The 17,508-nt window shown below is 37.0% G+C and overlaps 1 protein-coding gene across 3 annotated transcripts in view; it reads left to right on the top strand.

Moving 5' to 3' along the window:
* The window catches only part of LRRIQ1 (leucine rich repeats and IQ motif containing 1), a 3,765,329-nt gene that overhangs the window by 1,212,175 nt on the left and 2,535,646 nt on the right, over positions 1-17,508 (top strand). For all 3 annotated transcript variants that reach the window (XM_044088432.1, XM_044088431.1, XM_044088433.1), the window contains one exon: positions 14,333-14,406. In XM_044088432.1, coding sequence (XP_043944367.1) covers positions 14,333-14,406 — 74 coding nt within the window. The remainder of the gene's footprint in view (positions 1-14,332; positions 14,407-17,508) is intronic.

Raw genomic sequence — 17,508 nt, 5'->3', positions numbered from 1 at the left:
ACATTGCTCTCAGTACAATTTTCAGATGTTGTTCCACAAAAGTGAGAATGGTTCTGTCAACCACCCACGCCCTGATACAATGGGTCTCATGGGGGGGTTTTCTAGCCCTTTGTGTATTTTAGGGAGTCCTTTCAAGATAGGAATTAATGGATGTTTCACCTTAAGATACATATAAAAATCTTTTTTAATTAGATTACTTCTAATTAGGTCATCTAGGGTATCATAGACTCTGAAAATTCTTGTGATTACATCATTAATATCTAATCTCAGGTAACTACCATCATTGTTCAACATATCATTCATATTTTTGATGTAATGTTCAGTACTCATGACTACGAGTGGTCCTCCCTTGTCTGCTGGTACTATCACTATACTATAAACGTCTTTTAATTTTTGTAAGGCCTTCCTCTGGTTAAAAGTCAGGTTGTTTTTGTTATATTTCTTCCCTTGCTCAGACTTCCTATTTGAATAGTAGTCATATAGATCATTTTCCACTAATCTAGTATAGGTATCAATCACTGGATGTAGGGCAGGGGAATAGGTGCTAACTGGTTTGAATACATTCACCACTCTGTCCTTGTCAATTTGTCCAAAGTCAAGTTTTAGTTGCAAGTTTCTTACAAACATCCTCACATCTATTACAGTGTCAGTATGCTCACTCATTCGACTCGGTATAAATGATAGACCCTTCTCTAATACTTCTTTCTCTTCAGGGCCAAGCTCTTTATGTGATAAATTTATGACTAGAGATTCCCTGTCTTTGTCCACATTTTTCAGCGTTGGACCCACTGAATTTGGCTCTATAAATTTCCTTTTTTGCCTCCCCTGCTCATCGGCGAGCATCTCGAGTAGTGGGGATTGGTTAGGGTAAGGGACCTCATGCGATGAAATTACACCATCATTGTCTTTCCCTTGTTCTATTGCTATCACCTTTTTCTTTACCACTGGCATACTACCATTCTTGGTGTTAATATTATTCACAATGCCCTTTACATTAGAATTAAAAACACTGGGAAGATTGTCGTTTTGTCTACTGTGCCCTTTCGTATGTAAAACAGTTGGGTACAAGTTCACATTATTGGCAGACTCTTCTGATGTAATAACAGTAACCTTATCATGAGATACATCAACATTCAAACCAGTAATGGTAGGTTCAACTGCAACATCCTGTTCTAAATTAACAGTATTAATATCAGAATTGCAATGTCATCATTTACTATTCTCCTTGTGTTGTTGTCCCTCTTTACAGTCCTAGGCCAAGTGAAGACATGGCCATTTTTAAAGTCCACAGTATCTCTTTCAATTTTAGTTTTCTTTTTGTTAAATAGTCTAGTTTCAAAGAGAAACACATTATCCATCAATCTGTCAAGGCCCATTGTTGCTCTAGGTGTTTTATATTTGGCTACAATGGATTTGTGCAAGGCAGTTACTTTATCCCGTAACAAATCTTCCTCTGGTCTGTGGAAGTCTATTAGAAGCTTCATGTAATTGAAGCTTAAGTCTATGTTTAATTTTTGCCATTTTAAGAGAAGTTCAGGAAAATGGTTACCTGTGGTGGGCATTTTTAAGACTCGTAGCCCTCTAGGGATGATCCGCTTCTCAATGCATGCTTCGAAATGCTGCCGTTGCAGCTGTAGTCTCTTGAGCTTCATAAAATCTGCTTCGAGTAAGTCCAGGTCGTCCGATAGCTGTACAAGTTCTTCCGCATTTTCGTTAAGCCCAACATTGTCTTTATTAGGTTCAAAGAGTAGTAGTTTATTATTACTGCCTTCTATGCATTCACGAAACCTCCCCAGCATCCGATCAGATGGGGAGTTGGTCTCCGGCGCGTACACCAACTCGATGTCATCACAAGGAACCAAACAAGCCATAGCCTCAGGGCGGGACCAGGTTAAAAGTAATAAAGTTCAAGCAGTCTCAGCGTCCCAACCCAGAGAATGAGTGTTCCTGCTAAAGTATAGAACAGAAATAAACCTTTAGACTGCTTGAACTTTATTACTTTTAACCTGGTCCCGCCCTGAGGCTATGGCTTGTTTGGCTCCTTGTGATGACATCGAGTTGGCGTACGCGTCGGAGACCAACTCCCCATCTGATCGGATGCTAGGGAGGTTTCGTGAATGCATAGAAGGCAGTAATAATAAACTACTACTCTTTGAACCTAATAAAGACAATGTTGGGCTTAACGAAAATGCGGAAGAACTTGTACAGCTATCGGACGACCTGGACTTACTCAAAGCAGATTTTATGAAGCACAAGAGACTACAGCTGCAACGGCAGCATTTCGAAGCATGCATTGAGAAGCGGATCATCCCTAGAGGGCTACGAGTCTTAAAAATGCCCACCACAGGTAACCATTTTCCTGAACTTCTCTTAAAATGGCAAAAATTAAACATAGACTTAAGCTTCAATTACATGAAGCTTCTAATAGACTTCCACAGACCAGAGGAAGATTTGTTACGGGATAAAGTAACTGCCTTGCACAAATCCATTGTAGCCATATATAAAACACCTAGAGCAACAATGGGCCTTGACAGATTGATGGATAATGTGTTTCTCTTTGAAACTAGACTATTTAACAAAAAGAAAACTAAAATTGAAAGAGATACTGCGGACTTTAAAAATGGCCATGTCTTCACTTGGCCTAGGACTGTAAAGAGGGACAACAACACAAGGAGAATAGTAAATGATGACATTGCAATTCTGATATTAATACTGTTAATTTAGAACAGGATGTTGCAGTTGAACCTACCATTACTGGTTTGAATGTTGATGTATCTCATGATAAGGTTACTGTTATTACATCAGAAGAGTCTGCCAATAATGTGAACTTGTACCCAACTGTTTTACACACTAAAGGGAGCAGTAGACAATGTGATAATCTTCCCAGTGTTTTTAATTCTAATGTAAAGGGCATTGTGAATAATATTAACACCAAGAATGGTAGTATGCCAGTGGTAAAGAAAAAGGTGATAGCAATAGAACAAGGGAAAGACAATGATGGTGTAATTTCATCGCATGAGGTCCCTTACCCTATCCAATCCCCACTACTCCGAGGGCGTTCGCCGATGAGCAGGGGGAGGCAAAAAAGGAAATTTATAGAGCCAAATTCAGTGGGTCCAACGCTGAAAAAAATGTGGACAAAGACAGGGAATCTCTAGTCATAAATTTATCACATAAAGAGCTTGGCCCTGAAGAGAAAGAAGTATTAGAGAAGGGTCTATCATTTATACCGAGTCGAATGAGTGAGCATACTGACACTGTAATAGATGTGAGGATGTTTGTAAGAAACTTGCAACTAAAACTTGACTTTGGACAAATTGACAAGGACAGAGTGGTGAATGTATTCAAACCAGTTAGCACCTATTCCCCTGCCCTACATCCAGTGATTGATACCTATACTAGATTAGTGGAAAATGATCTATATGACTACTATTCAAATAGGAAGTCTGAGCAAGGGAAGAAATATAACAAAAACAACCTGACTTTAACCAGAGGAAGGCCTTACAAAAATTAAAAGACATTTATAGTATAGTGATAGTACCAGCAGACAAGGGAGGACCACTCGTAGTCATGAGTACTGAACATTACATCAAAAATATGAATGATATGTTGAACAATGATGGTAGTTACCTGAGATTAGATATTAATGATGTAATCACAAGAATTTTCAGAGTCTATGATACCCTAGATGACCTAATTAGAAGTAATCTAATTAAAAAAGATTTTTATATGTATCTTAAGGTGAAACATCCATTAATTAATATCTTGAAAGGACTCCCTAAAATACACAAAGGGCTAGAAACCCCCCCCATGAGACCCATTGTATCAGGGCGGGTGGTTGACAGAACCATTCTCACTTTTGTGGAACAACATCTGAAAATTGTACTGGAGAGCAATGTTAATATCCTAAAGGACAGCAAACAGTTTCTCCTAGATTTATATGAGTACCTTTCCAAGGAAGACAATGTCAAAGATTTTTTTCTAGTAACCTTGGATGTAAAAAGCCTTTTCACGGTCATACCAAATGAAGTAGGCATTAATAGTGTCTCTAACTATCTTAGAAAACATACAGACATGGACAATCAATTTATAGAACTATTAGCCATGTTCTTGGAAATTATACTAGAAAACAATATTTTCATTTTCAATGAGACTTTGTATATTCAAAATGATGGCGTAGCTATGGGCACATCTTGTGCCAATAGCTACGCCAACATAGTAATGGCTGAATGGGAGAATGAAGAGCTATTCCATCTTCCTTCTTTTAGAAATAATGTCGCCTTCTATAAGAGATTTGTAGACGACCTTTTCCTGGTTTGGAAAGGAAACATGAATAATCTATTAGAATTTGAGAAAGATATTAACAGCCTAACACATTTTTTAAAATTTACTATGTCATACTCATTGGAAAATATATCTTTTTTGGATGTGAACGTAATGAAATTAAACAACGACTTATAAATACCTCCATACACAGGAAAATGTGCTTCAGGAATTCAATCCTACATAGGAGTAGCATGCATCCCAAGCACATTTTCGACAATATAATTAAGGGACAAGTAATGAGAGCATCTAGGCTCAACCCCACTGAATTAGGTTTTTCTGATGAAGTTGAAGGGTTGAAGAGTAGACTACTAGAAAGGTCCTACAAAGTAGCAGACATAAATAAAACAATTGATGAAATAAATGAATTGAGAGACACAGGAGCACGTCCATATTTCTCTAACAGAGTTGATACAATAGATGAAGAAGATACCAATCAGAGAGTAACAAATCCAGCAGTTAGTTTCTCATTGTATTACAAGATATTGGTGAGGTTAAGAGCATATTAGCCAAGCACTGGCATCTACTAAAGATAGATGATGATGTCTGTAGCTTAGTAGGTGAACAACCTAGATTTATTTATAAGAATAAATCCAACTTAAAGAGAACATTATGTCATAAACTTACGAGCAATTACCCCAAACACCTCACCAACACTAGTCCCTGCAATAGTTGCAATCAATGCATTTACATCAATACTGAGACACAGTTTAAGCTACCCACTACAGGGCACGCCACCTTTCACACTGGCACCTCCTGTAGGACAGAAAATGTAGTATACTTAGCTCAATGTGGTGCCTGTACAGCGTTCTACATAGGAAAAACAAACAGACAGCTAAGAGAGAGAATAAGGAACATAATTACAGGATAAGGATAGGAGATGGAAGGAATGCCTTGGCTAGACATGTCAGTAAGAAAGGGAGCCAACATACCTTTAAGTTTTTATACAAAATATTATACACACTTTAAGAGGAGGGGATATAGCTCAGGGGACCAGGTTAAAAGTAATAAAGTTCAAGCAGTCTCAGCCCCAACCCAGAGAATGAGTGTTCCTGCTAAAGTATAGAACAGAAATAAACCTTTAGACTGCTTGAACTTTATTACTTTTAACCTGGTCCCGCCCTGAGGCTATGGCTTGTTTGGCTCCTTGTGTTGACATCGGTTGGCGTCGCCGGAGACCAACTCCCCATCTGATCGGATGCTGGGGAGGTTTCGTGAATGCATAGAAGGCAGTAATAATAAACTACTACTCTTTGAACCTAATAAAGACAATGTTGGGCTTAACGAAAATGCGGAAGAACTTGTACAGCTATCGGACGACCTGGACTTACTCGAAGCAGATTTTATGAAGCTCAAGAGACTACAGCTGCAACGGCAGCATTTCGAAGCATGCATTGAGAAGCGGATCATCCCTAGAGGGCTACGAGTCTTAAAAATGCCCACCACAGGTAACCATTTTCCTGAACTTCTCTTAAAATGGCAAAAATTAAACATAGACTTAAGCTTCAATTACATGAAGCTTCTAATAGACTTCCACAGACCAGAGGAAGATTTGTTACGGGATAAAGTAACTGCCTTGCACAAATCCATTGTAGCCATATATAAAACACCTAGAGCAACAATGGGCCTTGACAGATTGATGGATAATGTGTTTCTCTTTGAAACTAGACTATTTAACCAAAAGAAAACTAAAATTGAAAGAGATACTGTGGACTTTAAAAATGGCCATGTCTTCACTTGGCCTAGGACTGTAAAGAGGGACAACAACACAAGGAGAATAGTAAATGATGACATTGCAATTCTGATATTAATACTGTTAATTTAGAACAGGATGTTGCAGTTGAACCTACCATTACTGGTTTGAATGTTGATGTATCTCATGATAAGGTTACTGTTATTACATCAGAAGAGTCTGCCAATAATGTGAACTTGTACCCAACTGTTTTACATACGAAAGGGCACAGTAGACAAAACGACAATCTTCCCAGTGTTTTTAATTCTAATGTAAAGGGCATTGTGAATAATATTAACACCAAGAATGGTAGTATGCCAGTGGTAAAGAAAAAGGTGATAGCAATAGAACAAGGGAAAGACAATGATGGTGTAATTTCATCGCATGAGGTCCCTTACCCTATCCAATCCCCACTACTCCGAGGGCGTTCTCGCTCGATGAGCAGGGGGAGGCAAAAAAGGAAATTTATAGAGCCAAATTCAGTGGGTCCAACGCTGAAAAAAATGTGGACAAAGACAGGGAATCTCTAGTCATAAATTTATCACATAAAGAGCTTGGCCCTGAAGAGAAAGAAGTATTAGAGAAGGGTCTATCATTTATACCGAGTCGAATGAGTGAGCATACTGACACTGTAATAGATGTGAGGATGTTTGTAAGAAACTTGCAACTAAAACTTGACTTTGGACAAATTGACAAGGACAGAGTGGTGAATGTATTCAAACCAGTTAGCACCTATTCCCCTGCCCTACATCCAGTGATTGATACCTATACTAGATTAGTGGAAAATGATCTATATGACTACTATTCAAATAGGAAGTCTGAGCAAGGGAAGAAATATAGCAAAAACAACCTGACTTTTAACCAGAGGAAGGCCTTACAAAAATTAAAAGACGACGATAGTATAGTGATAGTACCAGCAGACAAGGGAGGACCACTCGTAGTCATGAGTACTGAACATTACATCAAAAATATGAATGATATGTTGAACAATGATGGTAGTTACCTGAGATTAGATATTAATGATGTAATCACAAGAATTTTCAGAGTCTATGATACCCTAGATGACCTAATTAGAAGTAATCTAATTAAAAAAGATTTTTATATGTATCTTAAGGTGAAACATCCATTAATTAATATCTTGAAAGGACTCCCTAAAATACACAAAGGGCTAGAAACCCCCCCCATGAGACCCATTGTATCAGGGCGTGGGTGGTTGACAGAACCATTCTCACTTTTTGTGGAACAACATCTGAAAATTGTACTGGAGAGCAATGTTAATATCCTAAAGGACAGCAAACAGTTTCTCCTAGATTTATATGAGTACCTTTCCAAGGAAGACAATGTCAAAGATTTTTTTCTAGTAACCTTGGATGTAAAAAGCCTTTTCACGGTCATACCAAATGAAGTAGGCATTAATAGTGTCTCTAACTATCTTAGAAAACATACAGACATGGACAATCAATTTATAGAACTATTAGCCATGTTCTTGGAAATTATACTAGAAAACAATATTTTCATTTTCAATGAGACTTTGTATATACAAAATGATGGCGTAGCTATGGGCACATCTTGTGCCAATAGCTACGCCAACATAGTAATGGCTGAATGGGAGAATGAAGAGCTATTCCATCTTCCTTCTTTTAGAAATAATGTCGCCTTCTATAAGAGATTTGTAGACGACCTTTTCCTGGTTTGGAAAGGAAACATGAATAATCTATTAGAATTTGAGAAAGATATTAACAGCCTAACACATTTTTTAAAATTTACTATGTCATACTCATTGGAAAATATATCTTTTTTGGATGTGAACGTAATGAAATTAAACAACGGCTTTATAAATACCTCCATACACAGGAAAATGTGCTTCAGGAATTCAATCCTACATAGGAGTAGCATGCATCCCAAGCACATTTTCGACAATATAATTAAGGGACAAGTAATGAGAGCATCTAGGCTCAACCCCACTGAATTAGGTTTTTCTGATGAAGTTGAAGGGTTGAAGAGTAGACTACTAGAAAGGTCCTACAAAGTAGCAGACATAAATAAAACAATTGATGAAATAAATGAATTGAGAGACACAAGAGCACGTCCATATTTCTCTAACAGAGTTGATACAATAGATGAAGAAGATACCAATCAGAGAGTAACAAATCCAGCAGTTAGTTTCTCATTGTATTACACGCAAGATATTGGTGAGGTTAAGAGCATATTAGCCAAGCACTGGCATCTACTAAAGATAGATGATGATGTCTGTAGCTTAGTAGGTGAACAACCTAGATTTATTTATAAGAATAAATCCAACTTAAAGAGAACATTATGTCATAAACTTACGAGCAATTACCCCAAACACCTCACCAACACTAGTCCCTGCAATAGTTGCAATCAATGCATTTACATCAATACTGAGACACAGTTTAAGCTACCCACTACAGGGCACGTTTTCACCTTTCACACTGGCACCTCCTGTAGGACAGAAAATGTAGTATACTTAGCTCAATGTGGTGCCTGTACAGCCTTCTACATAGGAAAAACAAACAGACAGCTAAGAGAGAGAATAAGGGAACATAATTACAGGATAAGGATAGGAGATGGAAGGAATGCCTTGGCTAGACATGTCAGTAAGAAAGGGAGCCAACATACCTTTAAGTTTTTCGTCATACAAAATATTATACACACTTTAAGAGGAGGGGATATAGAAACAACTACCATAGAACACGAAACTAGATGGATTATTCGTTGTAAGGCCGATCACCCTCCAGGTTTGAATGACAAAATCAATATATATCCATTTCTCAAGAAAAGGGGATTAGGTAAAATCTTAAAAAGATAGTATCAACCCTACCTCCTTAGGTTACAATTTCTAACATCATTAAGCTCTGTGAATTAAATTGTTAACATTATGTGCATCTTTTTAATCATGACAACGAAGCAATATGATCATGGTATTTATCAAACATATTTATATATATATTTTATTAGTTTGGTTCATGAATTTAATCATGCAGACTTTTAATTATAACTAAGAAGCTATATGACTAAGGACAGTATCAATCATATATACTAATATTCTTTGTTCATGAAATATACCATATGAATTGATTAAGAACTATAGCTTCTGTTCATGTACATACTGCTATAAATATATCTAGATTTGCAGCTTAAAACCATTGATTTACCCATTGATGTACATATTACTATCACATTTTTTATATTTTTTAGATAATTCATAGTTAAACTTTTTCTTTACTTGTGCATATGGAAAAGTTATGCCTAAGTAAAGTATGTTATAATTTGAGAATTACCTCCATCTGGTGGCTTTTAGCTAGTACTGCAATTGTTTGAAGCATTTGTCTAGTTGCTTTTAGTATAAAATGAAATAGAAGTATGTTGCGTTATTAAAAATGGCAACATTCATGTGGTTTTTAGATAGACAAGTCCTCTATTCAGAAATACCATTTGTAATAGAGTAGATCTGTATATGTGGATGTTTTACAAATAATTTGTCAAACACACTGTTACTTTTTAGAATTTTTAGAATTTTAATTGAGCGTAAATTGTTTAATTAACTTGAGTATTTAAGGCTGTGCCTTATAACCAGCTTTGTACAGTCTGAAGAAGCCCTCTATGGGTGAAAGCGCTCACTGATCGTGAAATAAAGAACGTTCCTGTTTTTATGTGGAGTTATTGTTCTTTCTGCAGTGGATTATTCTTATATTTGAAGTGTCAAGCCTTTGTGTTCCTGCGATATTGCTAAAGGTTTGTTCAATTGTGAACCTATAGAACTATCTACTAATATTTGTCTTAACTACAAGTAAAAAAATCAAATCTTTATTCAGTTTAGTGAACATTGATTCTCAAATAAATATCAGTGAAGCCTATGTAGACATAATGAAGTAGCTAAAAATAATGCATGCATATAAAATTAAATTATAAGATAATTCACATGTATTAAAATATACCTTTTAAATTGTGTCAATTAATTTAACCCTAGCCTAAGCGCTAACAATTTTAAAAACTATCTAGGAAGCAGGATGGGATGTAAATGAGAACGTGTCCTTAGCACCTATTTTGAAGTTGAGGGCTGCTAGGCTCTAAGTTGGTTGTTTACATCTGATGAAGTTCTTTGATGAAAACGTGAGTTTGTCAGTGACGTTAATGTTGATGTTTAAGTGTCGGTGTCTGTGTTAAATAAGGGCTCCTTGGAATATGTTTTGGCATGGCTTGGTTCATTTTTGGATTACTAGTACTCTTTGACCAAGTTCTTTCCCCTTTTGTGAATATGGTAACTCATATTAAGGGGAAATGGAGCTGATAAATAAATGAAAGGATGTTTGCTGACTAGCAGATGTAGCAGAGAGAAGATTGTATGAGGTGCTGGACTTGAGGGCAGAGAAATGGGAATGGAAGATAAAACGTTTTTAGAAAGGTATATTGGGAGCTGTGGGCTGATTTATCTGAAGGCTTATAAGAGAATAATAGTTTAGGGATGGATGTGTGATTGCAGTAGCACTAATCTGGAGTAGTGCAGGAACACAGCCGTGATTTACTTGTGTTGTTTTATTACGGTTTTAAATCTTGACAAGTGAATTTCTGGTTTAATGACTGTTCTGACTGTATTTCAGATTTTAGAAATATAGCAAGAGTATATGAACAGGCCAAATCAATTGTGGGTTTTGGCTATGGTTAACAGTGCTTTATCCATTTAGCACAGAGACCTGTTAGGGAAGTAAGGTTCTACTAAATTTAGTATTTCTGGACATTTATGAGTTTTTTTTTTTTTTTGATGATTTATGGATGATGGTCAATTGGTGCAGTAGTTCTTCCTTTTTGCAGGAGTTGCAGGGCAAGACATTCCTGCAGATCATGCAGTCTTATTGTAGGATTTTCTTAAATGCCTATTGTATTTGGATGTTGAACTTAGCTGTTCTACTATGAGACTTACTAATTTTATGTGAGTTACAATTTCTGTTGGGGTATTATTTGCTGAAATAATGGAACAAGAATTTTTAGAGTGAGAGGTGGAGTTTGGGTTGAAGTGCAGGAGGGGTTTTTTTTTTTTTTTTTGACAACAGAAGACTTGATCTTTGTGAGCCAGATCTCAATCAAAGAAAAAGCTCTTTAGGTTTTACCTTGAAGTTCAAGATTTTGTTTTCACAGTGGTGATTAGTGTGGCATCATCAGCATAATGTATGACAGAGGCCTGATATATGTGTGTGTGTGTGTGTGTGTGTGTTTGTGTGTGTGTGTGTGCGCAAGATATTAAGGAGGATATTGAAAAGTTGTAGTTCTAGTACTAAGCCATGTGCGACTCCATCTGATGAGCAAGAAGTCTGATTGTTTTTTTTTTTTTTTTTTTTTTTTTTTTGCTACTTTATCTCCTATAGGGAAGGAATGTCCAGGACCTTTGAAAACAGTCTGGAGAAAGAATCTGATGCAATATGATGTTGAATCCCTTGGATAAACTTAGAAACAGTGGGGACACAGGGATACCTTTGTTTCTGTTGAGACCGACTAGGTTGATGTAGATAAGAAGAGCCATAGTTGTACTGTGGTGTGGGCTGAAGCCATACTGGGCTGAAGAGAGAAGATTATTGCCTGTTAAGTGCTTAAGTAGTTCAGACTGAATACATTTTTGAGTATTTTGGATATTGATGAGAGAATGGGTATGGCGTGATAGTTACAGAATTCATTAGAATTTCTGTCCTTGTATAGAGGATTAGACATTTTTTGCAGATATTGGGTACGTAGTTTTCTTATACAGGTCTGTTAATTAAGATAGAGATGGCATAAGCCAAAGAGTCAGCAGCCATGCTATTCAGCTGGAAGGTTATCTACAGCATGTGTCATGGATTTATGTTTTAGGAGAAGCTTTTTGATGACAGAAATGGAAACTGGGTTGAGGTGGAATACAGGGGATTGTGATGGTGGTTTTGAGTGGAGGGGAGAGCAGACAGCTGGTTGTTCCTGAGTGAGGAGACTGTATGAAGTGTAAGTTGAATTTGTTGGGAAGAGTGTCAGTTAGGTTGTGGTATATGGACATGGTTGGGCTGGGCGACTTGAATTAAGTAGATTATGAATAGAGGACTACAATCTTTTGAGGATGTGATAGTGAGTTGTTTTGAGTGAAGTGTAGTATTTTGTTATCAGTTCTTAGTTTTTTGGTATGGTTATGGAGTTCCCTAAAGGCTTGGAGGTTAGATTGAGTTTTATTTTGAAGCTCTCTGTACTAAGCTTTGTCTCTGATGTGTATTAGATGTTTAGCACTTTTGGTAGTCATGATATATAATTATATTTGACTCTGTAATTGGGGCTGACTGGTTTAGTATACTGAGAACGGTGACGTTAAAATATGTGACTGACTCATCTAGGGTGAGCTTTTTAGTGGATGCCAATTCCAATGTTTCAGTGGGTTAATGAAAGTATCTTTGTTAAACCTGGTTAAGCAGTGGACTATATTGTAATGGTAAGTTTTGGGGGAGTGGGATTGTTGTCTTCTTTTAAAGATTAGAAGATGGTCACTAATCAAGTTGGGCATGGTTCTGGAGGAGAAAAGCATGGTAGAATTAAATGTGAGGGCCCAGTCAAGGTTGGAGGATTGGTTGGAGGATTTAGTGTATCTGCTAGGTGAGATGATAAGTTGGGTGAAATTATGTACATTGATGGCAGAAGTGGCATAGGTAGTTGAAATGGATAACCAGTCTATATTTATCTCCTAAGATGATAGTTTCTTGGTTAATGATGTTGACAGTAAACAGGGATAAGACTTCTACATTTTGATTATTATTGCCAGGGGAAAGGTAGGTGGTAACTAGGTAGAAAATTTTATGATTGCTGAATTTTAGAAAGTAAATGAAAATCTCTTGATTTTTTTTTTCTGGGGAAGGGGTGATGTGTGTGTATGTTGAGAGCATTATTGTATGTTTGTTAGTGAATAGAAGGGGTAAGGAGTATTTGATGTAAGAGAGTGAGAGTGGCTGAGATCCCAGGATATTTAAGCAAATATCTGTTTCTAATGTAGTAGACATGACTAGGTAAGATGTTACAGGAATTTCTTAAATCAGAGATTAGAAACAGGAAGTATTTGTGAGCAGTTGTGGGAGTTACTAATAATGACTGGATGAGAGTAAAGGAAATAGGTGATTATGGTTTATAGTTGGCATTCCAGTGCAGGACGTGTCTTGTGATTGGTGTTGTGGATTTGAAGGAGGTACTATAGGGCTATTAAAATAAAGAAGGGTGAGGTGGGTGGAATTAGGGGTAGAGTAGGGAAGCGTGGTGAGCCTGACAGGTAGCAAGGATGAGCAGCGCTGGTATTCACCCAGCCAGAAAATAATGGATAACCAAAGGATCATTAATTTTAAACTTGAAATGGCTGCTGCATAGCTGCAGATCTGTGGGTGAATTGTGGCCAGACACAGCTGTAATTCTTTTCCTGACTGTTTTTATTTTTAACATTAAAATAAATCTCTGTGGGGATCATTGTCTGAATCCACAGGAACCGTGAATTGAAAGTCACTGATTTACAAATTGTTTTAAAGGAAAACATGTTTTCTTATATTCTGTTTTTTACATTGCCTGTCATATTGAAGTTTTATATCAGTGGTAGTCTTTGTATTTTCATTTCACAAGATTGTAGAGCCACTTGCTGGAAAAAACAAAAAAATGCCTGCAATTGAAGTATATGTAAATATTATGGTTATATTTGATAAACATTTGAAATATCAGGACTTGGAATGCTGAGTCCAATAAAGTGGAGAATGAATTTCAGACAATCTGGACTTACATGTACTAAGTCTGAGATTGCCATTTCTTGGGATATTCTCTTTTCTTCAATGTATGGCAATCTCAGAGTTAGTATATATAAGTTAGGAGGGTGTGGGTAGTGCCCCCTAGAAAAAAAAAAAACAAGTTTAGAGTGGTGATCAATGTTTGCTTTTCTCCTGCATTTTCCATCTTTTTTTTTTTTTTTTTTTGTGCTTGTTTGGAATTTGCTTTACAAGCCCCTGAATTTCAATAGGGAACCTTATATTTATTTGTGCTAGTGCTTGTTTCAAGCTTATATTTGTTTGCTTTATGTATGCTGACATTGTGTTATTGATGCTGTTCCAGATTTTGGTTGAAAATGATCCAGTGAAGTAGCCCATCCACCTTGTTAGTTAATGAAGCTAAGTTATTACTCTGAGCATCTGGCTATCATAACTTGGTATTTGTTTTATTTTTTTATGAGAATAAAATGATATTTTACTATTTTAAAAATGGTTTACATTTTAATTTCAGCCTGACTTCTCTACCACCCATGTCTGAAGTTATACTTCTGGAAAAACTTCACCTAAGTAACAACTGTTTGGCAGGTAAGGACTACAGAGAGGAATGAAAATACAACTATGCCTCCCAGAAGGTGAATTCAGATACAGTTTATCATCATTCATTCTCAGTATGAGCAAAATCACTACTACTACTACTACTTAGCTTAATTTACCATTCCTATAGTGTTACTGTAGATAATGACAATGTCATGTGAGTGTCTTAATTTTTCCAACAGTACAACCAACAGTACATACTGATTAAATCATCTGTCAGTCAACTGTTACATTTATAGCCTGTCTTCTTGCATTCATATTGTTGCTAAGTGTGTTTTGAATTATTATAAAAAAGAAAATAGTTCCACAAATCCCTCTCCATTCCAACCCAGCTGTGCCCTATATGACTGAAACAATAATTAACAATTTGTGTTTTACCAACTTTGATGGCAAAGAGAAGTAATGTCCAGATGATCCAGATTCAGTTAGCACTTTGGACACCAGATGGAGCTGACTAGGGAGTATATGAGTTAGCAACTATTGTTGTCTCACCCATCCAGGTGAGAGGGAGGTGGCTGTGGTTTGCCTCTTAGGTGACATCTAGCAGGAAAACTAGGTGTTGCACGAGTGGAACATGTCTGTGAGCACATGCTACCTCTCTGTACTTGCAAGTATGTGGAGGGAGATGAGCCATTGGGATGGTCCTGTGGACAGGATTAAAGAAAGAATGTCTATCTCTATTTGCCCAATTTGTACTTGAGCTTAGTCTGTATGAATATGTTTGACTGTTTGGAAAATCTTGCGTTTTCTTCATGTAGTATTTTTCACATCATCTGCAACCTCAAAAAGGTACCCTGGAAGTCTGGAAAAGGGGAGGACAGTAGCATAGCTAAGGTGGGGAAAAGGAGTTAACTACCGCAAGGGCAAAGTGTTAGGGGTACCATCGGCAGATGCTGACCTGTCTTCACTGTAGTGTTGTCCAGTAATAGTATTCAGAAATAAACACTGGTGTTGCATTTCTGGCCAGAAGAAATTAAGCAAGCAGTTTGCTAGAGTTTAAAAGAAAAGAAGAGTTTTTTTTCTTAAGGAATTGATGCACTTTAGCACTCTTTGACAGCATAAACTGAAGGAAAGAAGAATTATTTTTCCCAGAAGGAGCCGAAGATCTTTCTAAGGAACTAAAGTGCTTTAGCACATCTTTCACGCCATGTGTGTCATAAACTAAAGGAGAGAAACGCTTTTTCCAGGGTGCAGCAGAGGACTGTTTTTTTTTTTTTTTGGCTCAACTTGGGGGGGATAGGGTGGCGCCAGATCAGGAGACTGAACAGGACACCAAAATAGTTAGCTACACCCCTGGAAGAGGTGGTGGTGGGGAATCCTATTGGTAGACAAATAACATATGGAGACAGTGCTGAGCTGTCAAGCATAAAGGGCCTCTCAACAGGTGATTACCAGTGCGCATTGTGCAAAGACATAGCCAGGATATTAGAATTTTTGGAACTGTGCATCATCTTTCAGATAGCTCAACCCCCATCTGCAATCCCTGTGGAGGAGTGTAATATACTTTGTTTTCTTTCTTTGCTGTGTATATCCTAAATAAGAAATTAAAGATGCAGCTTATGCTAAAATAATTGCATTAGAAGATGATAATTGAGTAGTAAGTAATTTAAAGATCATCCCTGAGACCATAGTTATTTTCTTAGCTGGCTCACTTGTACCTTTTTTCTTTTATGTGTTTGAAGCTGAAACATTTGGAGCCTTGAGTCAACCTTATTAAGAATAAATATGTATTATGTGGCTTACATGATATGGTTCGTGCAACAACTCTGGACCTTTGAATCACAGGGCACCTGACACTCTGCTTGACATTTAGCAAAGTCAAGTCACTTGGTAGATCTTTCTGGCAGAAAATTTAAAACTGATAAGACAGTATCTTTATTAGTTTTCATTTAATAAAATACATTGTCATGCCAGAAGATATATTGACAAACATAAATTTAAGAATACTGCCATTGTATGTCACCAACAAGACTTGAGAGACCTTGCTGCACACAGTGGGGGCATAAACTGCACTGTAAGAAGAAAGCTGCCTGCCTTTAAAACAGAATAACATCAGTTTCTCAGTGCCATCAGGCCACCTTCAGATTATAATAAATTGCAAAATAATAATAACCATTTAGAGTGATGTAAATATACAAAAATATACTTATATGTATATCAACTCCAAGATTGCACAAGTGCAATCTTGGAGTTGATATATTTAAATAGCAGGGGGTGTGGGGGTGAGGGAGGCTTGCCCCCCTTCTTACACTTGGTGGAAAGTGCTATGATTTATGTTGTTTAAACTCAGTATATGTGTGATATGTGTTTTCAGTGTTTTGAGTTTTCAAGATTTTGAAGTTTCAGTGTTTTGAGTTTCAGTGTTATGAAATGAATCCGTATATATGTGTGTGTGTGTGTGTGTGTGTGTGTGTGTGTGTGTAGATATATATATATATATATATATATATATATATATATAAAAACATATAGAGATATATATCTTGAGTCATCTTCAAGTCTTCTTAGAGGGTCGCTGTAGTAGTATGTTTGTTGGCTCATTGGTGCAGAGGGGTGAACCTTGTACCGTGAACTAGATGACTGACTTGATTCCAAGCCCATGCAGTGGAAGGTAGCTGAGAGGAGTTGAATGAAGATTGATGAGACAAAGCCTTCTCACCCCTCTTAAGGAGGAGGGTAAGGAGGTGTACAGGGGGCACACATGTCACAGCTTCTAGTGGAGATTGGAACCACTAGCTGCAGTGTTAACTGGTACAAGTGGTGGGATGGACAAAAGAGGAATATAGGGGTTGGGAGGGTAGCCTAATGGTTAAGGTGTTTGCCTTACAAACACAAGGTACAGGGTTTGAATCTCACAGGGGATGATTGGCTAGGCTTAAAATGGCTCGTAAGGGCAGTTAGCCTAGTACTAACCTATGAACCTATATCATTGTATAGGTAGGGGAAATATTCATAAAGTTTAGGAGTTAAAAGCTGTGCTAGGTTTATATAGGTTATCACATCTTTCAACTTAAGAAATCATGACAAAGACAAAAATAATTTGGGGGACAAAGGTCTAAAATCATGGACAGATTTTACAAATTGCTCATATAA

This window comes from Protopterus annectens, chromosome 11.part0 (genome assembly GCF_019279795.1).
Source record: "Protopterus annectens isolate FY-2018-M chromosome 11.part0, PAN1.0, whole genome shotgun sequence".
Taxonomy (NCBI): Eukaryota; Metazoa; Chordata; order Ceratodontiformes; family Protopteridae; genus Protopterus; species Protopterus annectens.
Note: the sequence above shows the minus strand (reverse complement) of the source record. Positions and strands in the feature narration are given on the sequence as shown.